This window comes from Gallus gallus, chromosome 31, assembly GCF_016699485.2.
Source record: "Gallus gallus isolate bGalGal1 chromosome 31, bGalGal1.mat.broiler.GRCg7b, whole genome shotgun sequence".
Taxonomy (NCBI): Eukaryota; Metazoa; Chordata; class Aves; order Galliformes; family Phasianidae; genus Gallus; species Gallus gallus.
The window spans coordinates 1,294,898-1,309,953 of NC_052562.1; the positions used below are offsets into that span (position 1 = coordinate 1,294,898).

Below are 15,056 nucleotides of genomic sequence, written 5' to 3' on the forward strand. Positions count from 1 at the left end.
GAGTGCTGCCCACGCCCCCTCGCTCCTCATTTGCATACAGGCTCCGTCCACATTTCTCCAACAGCCCCCCCCCCCCCCCAAACCCAACCCCCACCCCGGGACAGCCCTTTGGTTCCACGCCCTCTGACCCCCCCCCCCCCCGCACTCATTGGGCTTCCACCACCACCCAACCCCGGGGGGCCCCAATCAGGTGAGGCTCCACCACCCCCGCACCCACAGCGCACGCAGGACTGCCCGGAGTGAGAGGGGAGTGCTGCGTGACCCCTCCGGAACTGCTGAGAGCCACCAGGATCCCATTGGACACCATTAGGACCCTACTGGACACCACCTGGCGCAACACCCCAGGATCCAGCCAGACACCTCGCATACCACCAGGACCCCCTGAGCACCACTGGGACCCCCCCCCCCCCCGTCCCCAAGAACCATGGAGACCCCACTGGGCAGAACTGAGACCCCCCCAGATACCACCAAGACCCTCCTGGACACCTCCGGGACTCATTTGGAGACCACCAGGAGCCCATTGGAAGCCACCGAGACCCCTCCAGACCCCACTGTGACTCCCCGGGAGCCCACCGAGTCTCCCCGCGGTACCACCTGCCCACCCCCAACCCGCTGGGGCATCTGCTCGGCTGGCAAAATCAGCCACGACTTCCTGGTGGCCCTGCGCACACTGCCTCCCGAGGAGCACCTGGTGGGTAGGGGGGGGTCCTGGGTTGGGGGGGGGGGGGGGTCACCCCATTGACACCCCCATCACCCCCTGCCCCCCCCCTCCCCAGGCTGTGGCGGTGGCAGCACGGGAGCTGTCCCGTGCCCAGCAGTACGCGCAGCTGCACGGGGTGGCACGCGCCTATGGGAGCTACGAGGAGCTGGCAAGAGACCCCCAAGTGGGTGAGTGGGGCCGGGGGTGACACCCCACGAGGACACGGAGTCACCACCTCACGGGGCCGTGGGATGCTCCATAGTGAGGCCGGGACCCCCATGGGATCGCTGGGATGTGGGGGGACATCGCGCTGTCCCCTCACGTCCCCCACTGTCACCAGATGTGGTGCGTGTGGGGTGAGGGGGGTCCTCATGTTCCCACTGGAGTTCCCCTGGCCCCACTGGGGTCTCTCTGTCCCCAGTGGTTCTCACTGACCTTACTGGTGTGTCTCTGTCTCCAGTAGGGTCTCACTGTCCCCAGTAGGGCCTCATTATCCCCACTGGGGTCTCCCTCTCCTCACTGGTGTCTCCCTGCCCCAATAGGGTCTCTCTGTCCCCAGTAGGGTCTCATTGTCCCCAGTAGGGTCTTCCTGTCACCAATGGGTCTCACTGTGCCCAATGGTACCTCATTGTCCTCACTGGTGTCTCCTTGTCCCCAGTAGGGTCTCATTGTCCCCATTGGGGTCTCTCTGTCCCCACTGGTATCTCATAGTCCCCAGTGGGTTCTCACTGTCCACACTGGAATGCCATTGTCCCCAGTGCTGTCCCCTGCCCAAATGGGGTCTCTTTCCCCACCGCTATCTCATTGTCCCCAGTGGGTCTCCCTGTCCCCAGTGAGTTCTCCCCATCCCCACCGGGGTCTCATTCTCCCTAACGGGTTCTCCTTGTCCCCACTGGTGTCTCCCCGTCCCCCTGCCCCAGACGTGGTCTACGTGGGCACGGTGAACCCGCAGCACCTGCCGGCCACCCTCCTGTTCCTGCGGGCACGCAAGGCTGTGCTGGTGGAGAAGCCATTGGGCATCAGCGCCCGCGAGGCCAAGGAGATGGCAGCAGCTGCAAGGGAGGCGGGCGTCTTCCTGATGGAGGTGGGCCCCGTGCTGCCAGCAACCCTATTAGTAGTGCTCCCAGTAACCCCAGTGCTCCCAGTAACCCCAGCGTCCCTTAACGCCATTCCCAATACCCCCCAGTCCCTCCCAGTGCCTGCAATCCCATTCCCAGCCCCTCCCATTTCCACATAATACCACTCCCAGTTGCTCCCAGGCCCTCCCGGTGCCCACATCCCTCCCCCCAGGGCTTCTGAATACATTCCCAGTCTCTCCTAATCCCCTATAGTGCCGTTTCCAGTACTTCCAGTCCCCCATTATGCCATTTCCTGCTCTCCCAGTACCCATACGTCTCCCCAGAGCTTATGGACTCATTCCTAGTCCCTCCCAGTGCCCGTACTCCCATTTCCAGTGCTCCATAACTCCATTCCCTCCCGGTGCTCCTAGACCCCGTAACCCCACTTCTAGTCCCTTTCAGTTCTCCCAGTCCCCCTTAGGGCACCCAGTCCTCCATAACACCATTCCCACTGCTCCCAGTTCCCCATAACCCTACTCCCAGTCTCTCAATCCCTTTTCCAGTATTCCCAGTTCCTCCCAAAGATGCCAGTCCACCCTAACCCCCCCTAACCCCACTCCCAATCCCCCCAAAACCATTTCCAGTGCTCCCAGTCTATTCCAGTATCATATAACCCCATTCTCATTGTGCCCAGTGCCCCATAACCCCATTCTTAGCGCTCCCAATCCCTCCCAATGATCCCATTCCCTCCTAATTCCTCATAACCCCAATCCCCCAAAAAACATTTCCAGTGCTCCCAGTCCCTCCCAGTCCCATATTACCCCACTCCCAGTGGTCCCAATGCCCCATAACCCCATTCTTGGTATTTCCAGTCCCCCTCAGTTTCTCCTAGTCCCTGTAGCCCCATTCCCAGTGCTTCCAGTCCCACCCAGAGCCCCCATTCTCTCCTCCCAGGGCTTCTGGACCCGCTTCTTCCCAGCCTGGAAGCGGCTGCGGGCGCTGGTGGATGAGGGGGCTTTGGGGGAGTGCCGGGTGCTGCAGGGGGCCCTGGCCTTCCCCCTGCGGGCCGTGGAGAGGCTGCGAGAGCCCAGCCTGGGTGGAGGGGCCCTCCTGGACCTGGGGGGCTACGGACTGCAGATGGCCAGCGCCTTGCTGGGGAGGGGATGCCCACCCCTACGCCTGCGGGCAGAGGGCTGCCTGCACCCCTCCGGTAAGGAAGGGGTCCTGTGGGGTCTGGGGTGCTCTCATTGGGGTGAAGAGGATCCCCCTGGTGGTGTTGGGGAGGCCTGGAGGGGTGTGGGGGATTTCTATGGGTGGGTTGTTTGTTTTGGGGGGGGAGGGGGTTGGGGGCAGGGAGACCTATGGGCTGCAATAAGGGTGTATGGGGACATTATGGGGTCTGGGTGGTCCTATAGGGGTATATGGGATCCCATAGTGGTGGGGGGGACCCGCCACTACACAGAGGTGTATGGATTCCCTATGGAGTTCAGGGGGAGGGGGGTCCTATGGAGATGTGAGAGGGGGAATTTGTGTTCCCTATGGGGATTCAGGGTCTCCCATAGGGGACATAGGGGTTTCGGGTTCCAAAGGGTTTTACTTGCCCCCATGTGGGGCTGTGGGGGGTCCCAGGGTTTTACGGGGGGGGGGGGGGGGGGTGTTCTCAGACTGGGGGACCCAAAACCCCCATGGGGGGAATTTGGATGGGGTCACTTTGAGGATCCCCTTGTCACAAATGGTGTCATTCTGGGGGGGGGGGGGGGGCAACAGGGGTGGATGAGACAGTGACGCTGACGCTGCAGTACGAGGGGGGGAAGCAGGCAGCACTGACCGTGTCCATGGATGCAAAGCTGCCAGGGGGCGCCGCGCTGGGGGGAACCCGCGGCTGGGTGGAGGTATGGGGGAGTAATGGGGGATAACGGGGACACAGAGAGGGGTGGGGGCGAGGAGGGGATTGGAATCTGCTGGTATGGAGGGGGGGGGATATTGGGATCACTTTTGAGGGTGGGATATTGGGGTACTCTTTCAATGGGGGGGGGGGATTTGGGGGTCAGCTTCTAAAGAAGGGATATTGGGGTCCGATTTTAAGGTGGAAATATTGGGGTCTGTTTGTAAGGGGGGGGAGGGGGGATATTGGGGTCTGCTTTTAAGGGGAAGAGAAATTGGGGTCCCCTGTCACGAAAGGGAGGGTTTGAGGGTCTCCTTTTAAGAGAGGGATACTGGGGTCTGTTTTCACGAGGTGGGCATTTAGGATCCTAAGGAGTGGGATTGTTGGGGAACATTGGGGGGGGGTGATAATACAAATATGGGGGGCTTTGGGGCGGGAGAATTTTAGTGGGGAGGAATAAGGGGTGGAATAGGGAACCTTGGTGGGGGGGGAGGGGGGGGGGGGAGTCACACTGCTGTTTCCCTCCCCTGCAGATCCCCAGCCACCTGAACTGCCCCACTGAGCTGATCTGGGAGGGCAAGAGAGAGGTTTTCCCCTTGCCCCCCCCCGCGGAACCCCTGAACTACCCCAACAGCACAGGGCTGCGCTACGAGGCCCAGCATGTGCGGGAGTGCTTGCTGAAGGGTGAGGGGGCATAGGGGGGTGTGAGTGGTGGGGTTCTAAATGATGGGTGGTCCTTAAAATAATGGCAGGGGTCCCAAAATAAAACGTGAGTTCCCTACAAATAACACGGGAGGTCCAAAGTACTGGGGGGTATTGCTAAATGATGAAGGGGTCCCAAATAGTAGGAAAGTCCCAAAACAACAAGGGGGAGAGTGGGGGGTGGGGGGGAGGCTCACAATGATGGGGGGTGTCCTGCTGACCCCTTGTCCCCTCAGGGCTGACTGAGAGCCCCGTGATGACGTTGGCTGAGAGTGAGCTGATCGCCGAGATGATGGATGAGGCACGGCACCAGGTGGGGGCTGTAGGGCCGGGGGGCACTGTCGCATAACAGACCATTTCCACTCCCCCACCCCCTGCAAAACATGAGCAGAATAAAGCGATCAACCTGCCTCGATGCGTGCGATTCTGGGGGGTGGTTGAAGGGTTTTTTGTTTTTTTTTTTTGCTATGGAACAACCTATAGCGTGGTTTATGGGGGTGTCCCCCTCCCCCCAGGGTGTTTTATGGGACTCCCCAGTACGAACCAGCCCCATTGAATGTGGGCAGTGGGGAGAGGCTGTGCCTACAGAGCCGTCGCTTTCATTTCTGGATACTCAGAACTGCAGCAGAGGTCGTGTTTTCCTGTTCCTTGGGGTCAGTGTCCCCTCTCTTCAAAGTCCTCCATCACCTCCCCCCCGCTTTGCCCCTCCTCGGAGCACTTCACCCCACTTTTCACCCAGACGGGCACAAACGACGCTGGGACAACACCAGGAATACACAGACATCATCCAAGCCTCCAGGGATGGAGCTGAGAAAGCAAAACTCCAACAGAACTGCGTCTGTCAGCAGATACAGCAAAGCCAACAAGAAGCTCCTCTGGGAGCGCGTTTGGGAAAACAAAGTAGGTCGGGGAATATTGGATCAAATCCAGCGTGGCGGAGTCCGCGGGATCATAGGATGCAGCCCATAGGAACTGGAAGACACCACTGCGAGGCCGCTCTGTCGCCCTGGATCGATTGCAGGAAGCAAATGGACACCTGCAGAGTGGTCATGGGCCCCCAAAGTGCACTGGGGGGGCTCCTGGAGGCCTATGGGGCACAGCGAGGAGCTCCAGGAGGACTTCAGGTTCAAACAGAGCGCCCTGGGCTGCCTCTGGGGCACACAGTGAAGCCTCAAGAGCCCTCAAGAGCGCATCAGGCACCTCTGTGCGGGCTCTGGTACCCCACAGGGCATGCTGGGTGGTTACCGCGTTCAGCTGACCTGCACTAAGACGGCCTGGAGCGCACGGAGGGCTCCTGAGGGCACTGTGTGCTGTGCCAACGTGCTGGGATAGGCCTCGAAGGCCTCCATAGCAGAGCAGAAGGACTTCAGGGCACGCCAGAGCAGAATTAGGATCTACGGGCGTACCTCAGGGCTCCCCGGAGCACACCGCGGTCCTCCAGCTCACGGTGCGGTGCCCGCGTTGGCCCCGCACGGCCTTTAAGGCCTCACCCACCCGGAAGCGCCCGGGCACGACCTCCAAACCCCACACAGCGAGCAGCCGGAAGCCACATTCCGGAAGTCGCATTCCGGAAGTCGCATTGCGGAAGTCGCATTGCGGAAGTCGTATTCCGGAAGTCGTATTCCGGAAGTCGTATTCCGGAAGTACACCCGTCTACCCCGGAAGTACACCCGTCTCCCCCGGAAGTACCGCCTCCCTTCCGCAGCCCGCCAATGGGAGCGCAGGCGGTGTAGCCACGCCCCCACATTTCTCGACAACCAATGGGAAGCCGTCTGCGGGGTGAGGCCCCGCCCCGCGCCCGGGGAATTCCCCCCCCTTCTCCCCGAATGACGTAATCGGTGCCCTTATATAGACAGGCGGCGGCGCTCCCCGCTCAGTCGTGCGCCGGCGATGATACAGAGAGCAGCGATGGTGACGGACACGGAGCGAACAACGCGAGCGTCAGGTGAGGGCTGGGGGGGGGGGGTCCGGACATTGAGAGGGGCCCGAGATTCTGTGGGGGGGGTCCCCAAAATGTAGGGAGTGCCGTAGTCAGAGTGGAGTGGGGTGGGGGGGTTCTTTGGGTCTGATGGGGGGGGGGGGGGTCCTGGGTTCGTAGGAGGTTGGGGGTCCCTTCACCCCCCGCCGCCCCCCTCCTCACTTTTCTGTTTCCTTTTCTAGGATATGGCACCCCCTTGTGCCCCTCTGATGGCGGCTGAGGACCCCCTGCACCCCCCCATTCTAAACGCCCTTTTCTACCGCCCGGAGCCTGACGAGGACGACGATGATGAGCAAGGGTGGGACGGGGACACCCCCGAGACCCCCCCGGCGGATGGAGACCCTCCCAACACTGGGGAACCCCCTAACAATGAAGAACCCGGGAGCGAAGAGGTCCGCCCTCGCAGCACCAAGAGAGTGAGTGCCACATAAGTGGGCATTTGGGGGCTGGGGGATGGGGGCATGAGATGGAATCCAACCCCCCCCCCCCCCCAAAAAAAAAACTGTGGGACCCCACAGGGATGAGCCCCCAACATCACCAAGAAGCCGAGCCTTATATGGGATGGGTGGGGGTAGGAGTCATGGGGCAGTCCCGTGTCTCTTGCATCACTCATGACACCATCAGGATGACATCACCCCCTCCCTCTTTCTGTTTTCTTCCCCCTCCCTCCCAAGGTACGGTTCAGCCTTCAGGTCCAGGTCTTCCTCCTCCAGCCCCCCCCAGACCCCGATGCCCGCCGGGGGCCTTGGGAGACCATGGCCCGCGACCGCCTGCGCTTTGCCCGCCGCTGTGCTCTGCTGCGCCCCATCCTGGAGCCCATCCTGCAGCCCTCGCACCGGGAGCGCATTTGGGAACGGCTGCAAGGAGGGGAGAGCCTCCAGGACCCCCCCCCCCCAGGAGCCCACTGATGGATGACACCTCCCCGCCCCTCCCCTCCCCCCCCCATGGGACCCCTCCTGCTGATGAGGAACCCTCTGACTGATGGGAAACCCCAGGGCTCTGCTTGTGGAAGGGGAGTACCCCAGTGATGAGGGGCACTCTGCATGTTTTGGGGGAGGGGGGGGTTGGTGATATGGGCCCTCCCTCCCACTGTAATTTATTGATTTTTTTTATTATTATTATTATTTATTTTATATGTATTTTATTAAACCTGTAAAATAAACTTTTTTGCTACTACGTTCTGTTGCCTGTTCCTTTCCTGTGGGGTGGGGTTGAGGGGTTCTGGATTGGGAGGGTGGGGATGGGGGGGGGGGGAGGGGGGCAGGAGGGAGTAGGGCTGAGATCCATGGAGCTGATGTGCAGGGAGAGGCAGCAGTGGTGCACCAGGAACTCCTCTTTCCCCACTGTGGGATCCCCACAGGAATATCCCTGACCCTCTTGGGTGACAACAGGTCCCCCTGTCATCCATTGGAACCCCCCCCAGGTGACAATGGGACCAACCTGGGTATGATTCAGAACCTGCTGAATACCACTGGGACTCAGAAAACACCAGGACCCCCCCCCCCCCCCCCCCCATCCCCCCCTTATAGCACTACTGGGACCCCCCAGGAGCCATCCATGCTCCATTGGTATCCCACATCCCATGGGTGCCTACAGATGGTGCCATTGCTAGGAATACGTTGCCCCCTGTATGAATCCTTTGTTTTCTGGCTCAAAGCTTGCTGCCTGAGGTATTTCTTGTGATTATGACTCTAGGAGATGAGGGGTGGGTGCTGCCATGTGGCAATCAACATCACTATCTGGACAGTTTACATTTGAAAGTATTTCTTTGGAGCTGTTTGCCTTTGGCCCAAGAGTTAAGGGAAGGCTCAGGACTGTTTACTGGAGGAAGATCTATCCTGTGACCAAAGTACTCCTGTCTGCTATGGGAGATCAGGGGATGATACCATCGTATCTTGTGAAGGCAAGATGCAAGTTGGCATCTCCATACTCCCTGTTAACTGCTGGCAAGGCCAGGGAGATAGGAACAAAAGGAGTTCCTGCTGAGATCCAAAAGCCGGAAGCTGTCATTCCAAAAGGCTGACTCAACCACTTTGGACTTATAAATATGTTTGGGCTGCCATGACAATTATCATCGTCGTCGTCGTCGCAGTGGTCACCATCCTCATCAACGGAACAATACCCAATGGCCCACCTCTACTGCAGAGCAACGACTGAACCACAAACCACGCTGGACCCACGGTGGTGACTATCTCCCTATCTCCCTCTTGCTTCCTATAGAGACTCCTTGCTCCTATTTCCTATCTTTTCTGTTGCTCTTCTTTCCTTCCCCATCACCCTAATTTATACCTATAAAGACTCCTTGCTTCTATTTCCTATCTTTCCTATAGCTCTCTTTCCCTTCCCCATTACCCCAATCCATAATAGTGTCCGTCCTCCCCTTTCCCGATCTCCCTTATTAACGTTTGTAATAAACTGGTCGGACCAACATCTGGACTGTTGTTTCTTAATCTCACGCCGTGTATACATATATCAAAGAACCTCCTCTCCCTCCTATAAATTGGAGTGAGACACCCCCGCAGTCCATCTTTCATCAATCCAAAGTCAGAAGGCTCTAGATCTGCACCATGTAATGGATGGGACAGCCAAGGTTGGCAATTTGCTCTACGGTCTTCAAAATGGCACGGGGCTTGGTGATACTGTATTGGAAGAGAGAGGCTGTCCTCTTCTCAGGCCTGACTACAGAACTTTGAGCCTTGGGTTGCTGCGTGAGCATTTGTGGGACCCACCTGGTGCAAACACTGTGATGTCCCAGCGTTGCTGCCATCGATTCCCACGCACTGAAGCTGATACTCAGCTCTGTATGCAGTTCCTTGGTGTTAATCCACTGCGTGAGCAGACCGATGTGCTCTACATTTTGTGCTGTAAGAGAATATTGGTGGGAATTTCCAACCTCTGCTGCCATACCACCAACATCCGCCTCTGAGGTCTGTGGGTCAGCGCCACAGAATGAGAGGCATTACTTTTTGGAGCAGACCCCACACGTGTCAACTTATAACGTACAAACCTCAGGTCCACACCGAGCTGGTCTAGCAGGCCCCGGGGAAACAGCAAAAAGAAACTAAAAAGGGGAAGTTATGAAATGGTGTTTTTTCCCCAGAAACGTGAAAGGTGGTTGCTTGTCTGCAGCGGAAACCTCAGCACTGGGGTTTGCAGAGTAGTGTTGGGTCAGTCCATCTGAGCACTGTGCTCCATTGAGCCTCGGGCATGGGGAGGAGCTGGCTGGCTGGAGCTGCAGGAGCCCTGCTGCTGTTGGGCTGCATTGAAGGTTGGTGAGGGCTGGAAGGGAGAACGCTGGCGTTGTGGATGGGAGGTAACGGCCACCGGTTGCGCCGGGGGAGGTTCAGGTCGGGTGTTAAGAACGGTGGAGTCACGGTCCCTGGAGGTCTTCAAGGCACGTGGAGGTGTGGCACTGAGGGATGTGGTTTGGTGGGCGTGGTGGGGTGGGCTGATGGCTGGACTGGGTGACCTAAGGGGTCTTTTCCAACCTTAAAGATGGAATGGGGTGGATTTGAGTCTGTCCTCTTGGGAAATCTCCCATACTGCGAGTTAGGGAGTCAAGGTGCCAGCCAAGAGCTCTGCAACACGCAGCCTATCTTCTGCAAGCTTCCCCAAGGTGTCATCTCCCACCCCAAACAGATGTTCTCCTTTCAGCCCCCATCCAGCCCCGAAGACCATCTCATACCCCTTCTTCTGCCCCACACAGATGCTGGTCTGATGGAGCCGGAGACCTGCAGCCCCCTAGGTGAGTGCACGCTATAGGAGTGCTTGGAAGAGCCCTCCATGTGCAACACCCTCATGTGCACGCCCTGAGGGGTGGCACAAGGGGATGATTCAAGGCTCGAGCCTCCACGGATGGGACCATGAGACCATGTTACATTGAGCAAGGGGCTGCAGTGAGGCTGGAAAATCCCAGCAGCGTCCCGTCTGCGGGCAGAGGAAGGCACTGTTCAGCTCTGCGGTCTGCGGTTTCCCGTACACGGCCATGGGGAGAGCTGGGAGCTCTGAGGCAGAAAACAATATTCACAACCCCCGGTGAACACCACCACACTTACGCTGTGTCCCTTTGCTGTTGCAGGTGATTTTCCCCCACCAGCTCTCCTGCCAAACATCTCCTCAGCTCAGGAAGGCAATCTGGTTCTCGCCCGCTGCCTGGTTTTCTCCCATCTCCCCATCACCCACATCTTCTTCTGCAAGAACGGAGTGGTGCTGGAGAACCACCCCGTGGGTCCCAAGGAATTCACAGCCACACTCACCATCCGGCTTTCTGCGGAGAGCAGTGGCACCTACTCCTGTGGGTACCGACGGCAAAGCAACGTTGGGCACATCAAGATCTCAAGTTTGAGCATCCCATGGCTCCTGACCATCGAAGGTGAGCATGGGTGATAGGAGGTGGTCCCTGCCCCATACCGAGCGCAGCCATTGAAATTAAACCAACAGTGGTCACTCCTGCTTGCATGATTTTAGGGTCTCTGCATGGCCAACCCAGTAGGGTCTTGACCAACAGGACCGGTTCCGTAAAGGGATTGTAGAATCACAGAATTGGGTTGGAAGGGACCTCAGGGATCATCAGGTTCCAATCCCAATGCCACAGGAAACGTTGCCAGCCTCTAGATCAAGTACTTAGATCAAATTGCTGTGGGCCCCATCCAACCTGGCCTCAAATACCTCCAGGAATGAACACCACTCATCACTGCATCCACCTGGACATGGAGCCATTGATCACAGCCCTCTGGCTGCAACCATCCAACCAATTCCTTATCTTCAGAATAGCCCACCCTTCAAACCCACCCCTCTCCGATTCAGAGATAAGGATGTGCTGCAGGACCACATCGAAGGCCTTGCAAAAGTCCGGGTAGATAACATCGGTCGCCTTTCCTCTGTCCACCAATGCCATCACTCCATCTCAGAGGGCCACCAGATGGGTTGGGCATGACCTTCCCTTGGTGGAGCCATGCTGGGTGTCTCAGATCACTCACTCATCCCTCATGTGCCCTAGCACCTCTTCCAGTAGGGTCTCTTCCATGATCTTCCCAGGATGCCCCTGCTTAACCCCAATTCTCTACCATGCCAACCCAGTTGGGTCTTGGCCAACTCAAACACCACTGTTTGGCTGCATTTTTGGTTGGCGTGGAGTGGGCTTTGGGTCAGGACCCTTTCTCTGTGTGTTCTTCACCCAGGTAGGAAGGGTGAGCTGAGGAACAGCAGCAGCAGCACCGCCACCACCACCCCAGAGCTGCCAGCTGAAGGTGAGCATCCTTGCTTTTTTATGGATGAACTTTATCCAAGTGTTTGGGTTTCCAATCCCTGAGGTGCTTTCAGGCTGGGCAGTTCGTGCAAATGAAAATTCCTCTTTTTTCTTCCTTGGGAGGAGGGTGGGGGCCCTCGCCATGAAGAAGCTGAGATGCGTAGCAGTCCACTTCACCTTCCCGTCACTCCCCAGTGGCAGTTTGGAGAGAATTGGCTGAGGAAGGGACAATCCTCCCAACCCTTTCCCCAGACCCAGAGGAAGGTCTGGGCTGCAGATTGGGAAAAGCACTTTTCTCTTCCGGGTGGTGCAGCCCCAGCAGTGCTCCAGGGATCCTCCACCCTTGCTGGTTTTCCATGCAGGGCTATGCAAATCCATGTCCAAGGCACTGAATTTGGTGATTGACCCATTTTGGTGGGAACCAGTTCCCCTCCCCACTTCCATCTGCTTCCCTTCTCCTAGGGCTGGGAATCTCACTCAGCCTGGCCCTCGTGTTCATCTCCCTCCTGGTTCTGGCTTTGAGCATCCACTTCTTCCTGCAGATAGGTAAGAGTGACCCCAACCAGCACCACCCTACTGCATGGTGCCCATTAACCACAGCTTCCAATCCAGGAGTTGTGGGCGCGCGTGCTGAAGCTGAGCACGCTAAGGTTGGGATCAGAAGGCACCAAGTGGGCTTCTCGCACCCAAGGTGCTGCGTTCACCTCGTGTGGATGCTCAGCTATGCAGGTATGGTTCAACAAAAGACATTTACACATCCACTGCCGCATCCTGTTTGCAGGAAAACGAGTCCAGCTGGCCAGCTTGAAGCATTTCATTCATCCCCCAGTGGAAGAGCCCAGCGTTTCACAGAGGAAGAGTCCTCCAGGATCTCTTGCATCTGGATGACTTCTTGTTGGACCACAGACGTGCTCTTGGATGTGAATATTGCAGCCCTCAATGGACATAGCAGGGGGAATTGGCCCAAGACAGCATCCCTTAGGCTCAACACCAGCTGCTCTGCATAGGCAAGCACCAACAGCACCTCTCCAGATGTTCCAGTGCCATAGCAACAGCTCTTGGCCGTGGAAGTCCATCAATTAATTAAAAAGATGATTTTCTCTCTTAAAATCAACCCTTTTCCTTCGTCTCTGAAGATTTCCTAGCTGCTCAATTTCCCACTAGGTTTGAGCTTCAGTCCCGGGTGAGTCTCAGCCTCAGAGAGGTATGGTTGATAACCATCCTGGTGGCCATCAAGATATCTTTGTTGCCCAAAGTAGCACCAGGTCCCTTTGCCAACATCACCCAACTGTTAAGGAGTGTAAATCCGATGGGTCTTCCTATCCAGGTCTTCCCACACTGCCCACCAAAGGCAGTGACTCACCTGAGTGAATCTAAACTAGCAGATGGGACCCAATGGTGAAACCATTACCATTCAGCCCTTTGGAGATTTCCTCCTTGGCCATGGTCCTGAGCTGCTGTTATGACACAGGCTTGGATTGGCATTTCAGAGCTACCTTGCACCGTTCCTCCCCACAAAACCCAGCAAAGCTCAGACCCACCACCCCCATCCACACCCGCTGCCCCAGGACACCACGACGCTTTTCTGTTATTGTTATCTGCAATGCTTTTTTATTGTCATGATTTGCTGGCTCAGCTGCCATTGCCTTTTCCAGCCGCAAGGAAGAACAGAAAGAGAAGAAGGAAAGCAAAACAAAACAAAATAGAAGTAACATCTGTGCACTGCTGCTCTACTTCAGCATTTTTTTTTGAGGGCAGCACGCTCTGCTTAGCACCTACTGGAAGAAGGGATCATTCATTCCTTCCTTCTTCTGGAATTTTCTAAATTTCCTTGGCTCATGGTGCGTAAAGCGAAAGTGTGGTACTGCCTCTGTATATGGGGGGGGACTATCCTTGTTCTCCACAACTACTTTAATGACGGACTTTGCAGCACTGGACATGGTGGCCATGACCTTTGTGCCGCCAGCAGAGACCATCATGGTCTCCTGGGTTGCATGGAGCTTGACATTCCGGAGCATGCCACTGTTTCTGGGATTTGCTGGTAAACCTCTGTACATCCTCATATAGACATCCTCCAGCAAGCCAAGGTGGGCTTTTTCTGGGGAGATCTCCACGGCAAACTCCATGTAGTAAAAGCTGTAGTTGTAAGGGTTGGAGAAGAGGATGGCCAGGGTGAAGGTTTCTGCCTCGTACACCAGGACACCCACGCTGCCCCGGAAACGGTGTGGGGAGTTGTTGAAGGTGCAGCATTCCGTGGCTCCCGGTGGGATGATGGGGCTGGGGGGCACGGAGTTGTAGCCACTGAAGCAGTAGGCCCTGGAGAGAGAGGAGAGGTGAGGATAGGGAGAGTGAGAGGGCAGGGATGGGGAGAGGAGATGGAGAAAGAGGGGAGGGGAGGGGAGGGGAGGGGAGGGGAGGGGAGGGGAGGGGAGGAGAGGAGAGGAGAGGAGAGGAGAGGAGAGGAGAGGAGAGGAGAGGAGAGGAGAGGAGAGGAGAGGAGAGGAGAGGAGAGGAGAGGAGAGGAGAGGAGAGGAGAGGAGAGGAGAGGAGAGGAGAGGAGAGGAGAGGAGAGGAGAGGAGAGGAGAGGAGAGGAGAGGAGAGGAGAGGAGAGGAGAGGAGAGGAGAGGAATGGGCAATAGGATGGGGATTTGGAGAATTCCTGAGTTCATCTTTAATGCCCTGAGGGAGATCACAGAACCACCAAATCAGCCCGGTTGGGATAAGCTTTCTAGATCAAGAGTCCAAGGGGTGGAGACTCCACTGTATCCCTGTCATGGAGACTTCACCACTTCTCCGGGAGGGAGGCCAAACCATTTCCCTGAGATGGAGGCTTTGGAACTTCTATGGAAAGGAGGTTCTACCATTTCCCTGGCAGGAAGGCTCCATCTCTTCCCTGAGATGGAGGTTCTACCATTTTCCTGGCGCTGAGGCTCCAAAACTTTTATGGGATGGAGATTCTCCCATTTCTCCGAGATGGACACTCCATCTCTTCCCTGGGATGGAGGTCCTACCATTTCCCTGGGATGGAGGCTCCACCACTTCCCACTCCAACCAAAACTCCACCAACAGCGCGCTCCACCTTCAACCCTCAGCACCACAACTGTTGTCCATAAGGGCCGACCTCCGCGCGCGCCTATCCTTCGATACAGAAAATAGGTGTTTCTTATTGGGGTTTTAATGACACCGCCAACGCGATTAGTAGGGGGACTCCTAACCACAGTGCAACAACTCCACTCCCCTTTGAAGGCAGGTGCCCCCCACCACCACGACCCACCCCCAGCCCCCCGTGACGGCGTTACCTGGGGGAGCTCAGGGTCACATCCCTCGTGCTGTTGGTGAGTTGGATCTCCACGCTCCGAAAGGCCATCCCAGCAGCTCCTGCAACGGGATCTGCAGAGAGGGGGGGGAAGTGGCAGTGCAGGAAATAAACTCTGCCCGACACCGCCCCAGAGAAGTCCTTGTGTGTGTTTGTCCTTCTGTGTGT

The 15,056-nt window shown here is 57.3% G+C and overlaps 4 protein-coding genes across 11 annotated transcripts; 3 read left to right on the forward strand and 1 right to left on the reverse strand.

Annotated features, from left to right (window-relative positions):
* Nucleotides 1-211: 211 nt before the first annotated feature.
* Nucleotides 212-4,755, forward strand: DHDH (dihydrodiol dehydrogenase). Its single transcript, XM_015273067.4, has 7 exons — nucleotides 212-691; nucleotides 777-888; nucleotides 1,621-1,784; nucleotides 2,713-2,968; nucleotides 3,526-3,650; nucleotides 4,177-4,327; nucleotides 4,582-4,755. Exons 1-7 carry the CDS (start codon nucleotides 425-427, stop codon nucleotides 4,692-4,694), a joined length of 1,188 nt encoding a protein of 395 aa, XP_015128553.2. The 5' UTR covers nucleotides 212-424; the 3' UTR covers nucleotides 4,695-4,755.
* A 1,465-nt stretch (nucleotides 4,756-6,220) lies between these two features.
* Nucleotides 6,221-7,499, forward strand: LOC107049468 (protein phosphatase 1 regulatory subunit 15A-like). Its single transcript, XM_015273073.4, has 3 exons — nucleotides 6,221-6,290; nucleotides 6,506-6,739; nucleotides 6,998-7,499. Exons 2-3 carry the CDS (start codon nucleotides 6,509-6,511, stop codon nucleotides 7,229-7,231), a joined length of 465 nt encoding a protein of 154 aa, XP_015128559.2. The 5' UTR covers nucleotides 6,221-6,290; nucleotides 6,506-6,508; the 3' UTR covers nucleotides 7,232-7,499.
* A 1,978-nt stretch (nucleotides 7,500-9,477) lies between these two features.
* On the forward strand, nucleotides 9,478-12,681 carry LOC427029. Of its 8 annotated transcripts, none has more exons than XM_040654461.2 (6): nucleotides 9,478-9,636; nucleotides 10,030-10,068; nucleotides 10,402-10,695; nucleotides 11,504-11,572; nucleotides 12,034-12,117; nucleotides 12,353-12,681. In XM_040654461.2, the coding sequence occupies exons 1-6, from the start codon at nucleotides 9,630-9,632 to the stop codon at nucleotides 12,457-12,459; spliced, it is 600 nt and encodes a 199-aa protein (XP_040510395.1). In that variant the 5' UTR covers nucleotides 9,478-9,629; the 3' UTR covers nucleotides 12,460-12,681. The 8 variants fall into 8 exon arrangements, with proteins under 8 accessions (XP_040510395.1, XP_040510394.1, XP_046760839.1 ...); XM_040654460.2 differs by having other exon boundaries at nucleotides 12,114-12,117; XM_046904883.1 differs by having other exon boundaries at nucleotides 9,478-9,591; nucleotides 9,978-10,068; nucleotides 12,114-12,117.
* Nucleotides 12,682-13,152: 471 nt separating this feature from the next.
* Nucleotides 13,153-14,972, reverse strand: LOC107049469. Its single transcript, XM_015273074.4, has 2 exons — nucleotides 14,872-14,972; nucleotides 13,153-13,887 (listed from the first exon to the last, which is right to left on the reverse strand). The coding sequence occupies exons 1-2, from the start codon at nucleotides 14,937-14,939 to the stop codon at nucleotides 13,347-13,349; spliced, it is 609 nt and encodes a 202-aa protein (XP_015128560.2). The 5' UTR covers nucleotides 14,940-14,972; the 3' UTR covers nucleotides 13,153-13,346.
* Nucleotides 14,973-15,056: the final 84 nt, after the last annotated feature.

What these genes read in the sequence shown, in the direction of transcription:
- DHDH (XM_015273067.4), top strand. Translation starts at nt 425, where the DNA reads ATGGAGACCCCACTGGGCAGAACTGAGACCCCCCCAGATACCACCAAG. An exon ending in CGGGCGTCTTCCTGATGGAG is followed by an intron (nt 1,785 to 2,712) that starts GTGGGCCCCGTG and finishes CTCTCCTCCCAG; the next exon opens with GGCTTCTGGACCCGCTTCTT. An exon ending in GGGCTGCCTGCACCCCTCCG is followed by an intron (nt 2,969 to 3,525) that starts GTAAGGAAGGGG and finishes GGGGGGCAACAG; the next exon opens with GGGTGGATGAGACAGTGACG.
- LOC107049468 (XM_015273073.4), top strand. Translation starts at nt 6,509, where the DNA reads ATGGCACCCCCTTGTGCCCCTCTGATGGCGGCTGAGGACCCCCTGCAC. An exon ending in GCCCTCGCAGCACCAAGAGA is followed by an intron (nt 6,740 to 6,997) that starts GTGAGTGCCACA and finishes CTCCCTCCCAAG; the next exon opens with GTACGGTTCAGCCTTCAGGT.
- LOC427029 (XM_025145950.3), top strand. Translation starts at nt 9,531, where the DNA reads ATGGGGAGGAGCTGGCTGGCTGGAGCTGCAGGAGCCCTGCTGCTGTTG. An exon ending in GGAGACCTGCAGCCCCCTAG is followed by an intron (nt 10,069 to 10,401) that starts GTGAGTGCACGC and finishes TTGCTGTTGCAG; the next exon opens with GTGATTTTCCCCCACCAGCT. An exon ending in ATGGCTCCTGACCATCGAAG is followed by an intron (nt 10,696 to 11,503) that starts GTGAGCATGGGT and finishes TTCTTCACCCAG; the next exon opens with GTAGGAAGGGTGAGCTGAGG.
- LOC107049469 (XM_015273074.4), bottom strand. Translation starts at nt 14,939, where the DNA reads ATGGCCTTTCGGAGCGTGGAGATCCAACTCACCAACAGCACGAGGGAT. An exon ending in GTGACCCTGAGCTCCCCCAG is followed by an intron (nt 13,888 to 14,871) that starts GTAACGCCGTCA and finishes CTCTCTCTCCAG; the next exon opens with GGCCTACTGCTTCAGTGGCT.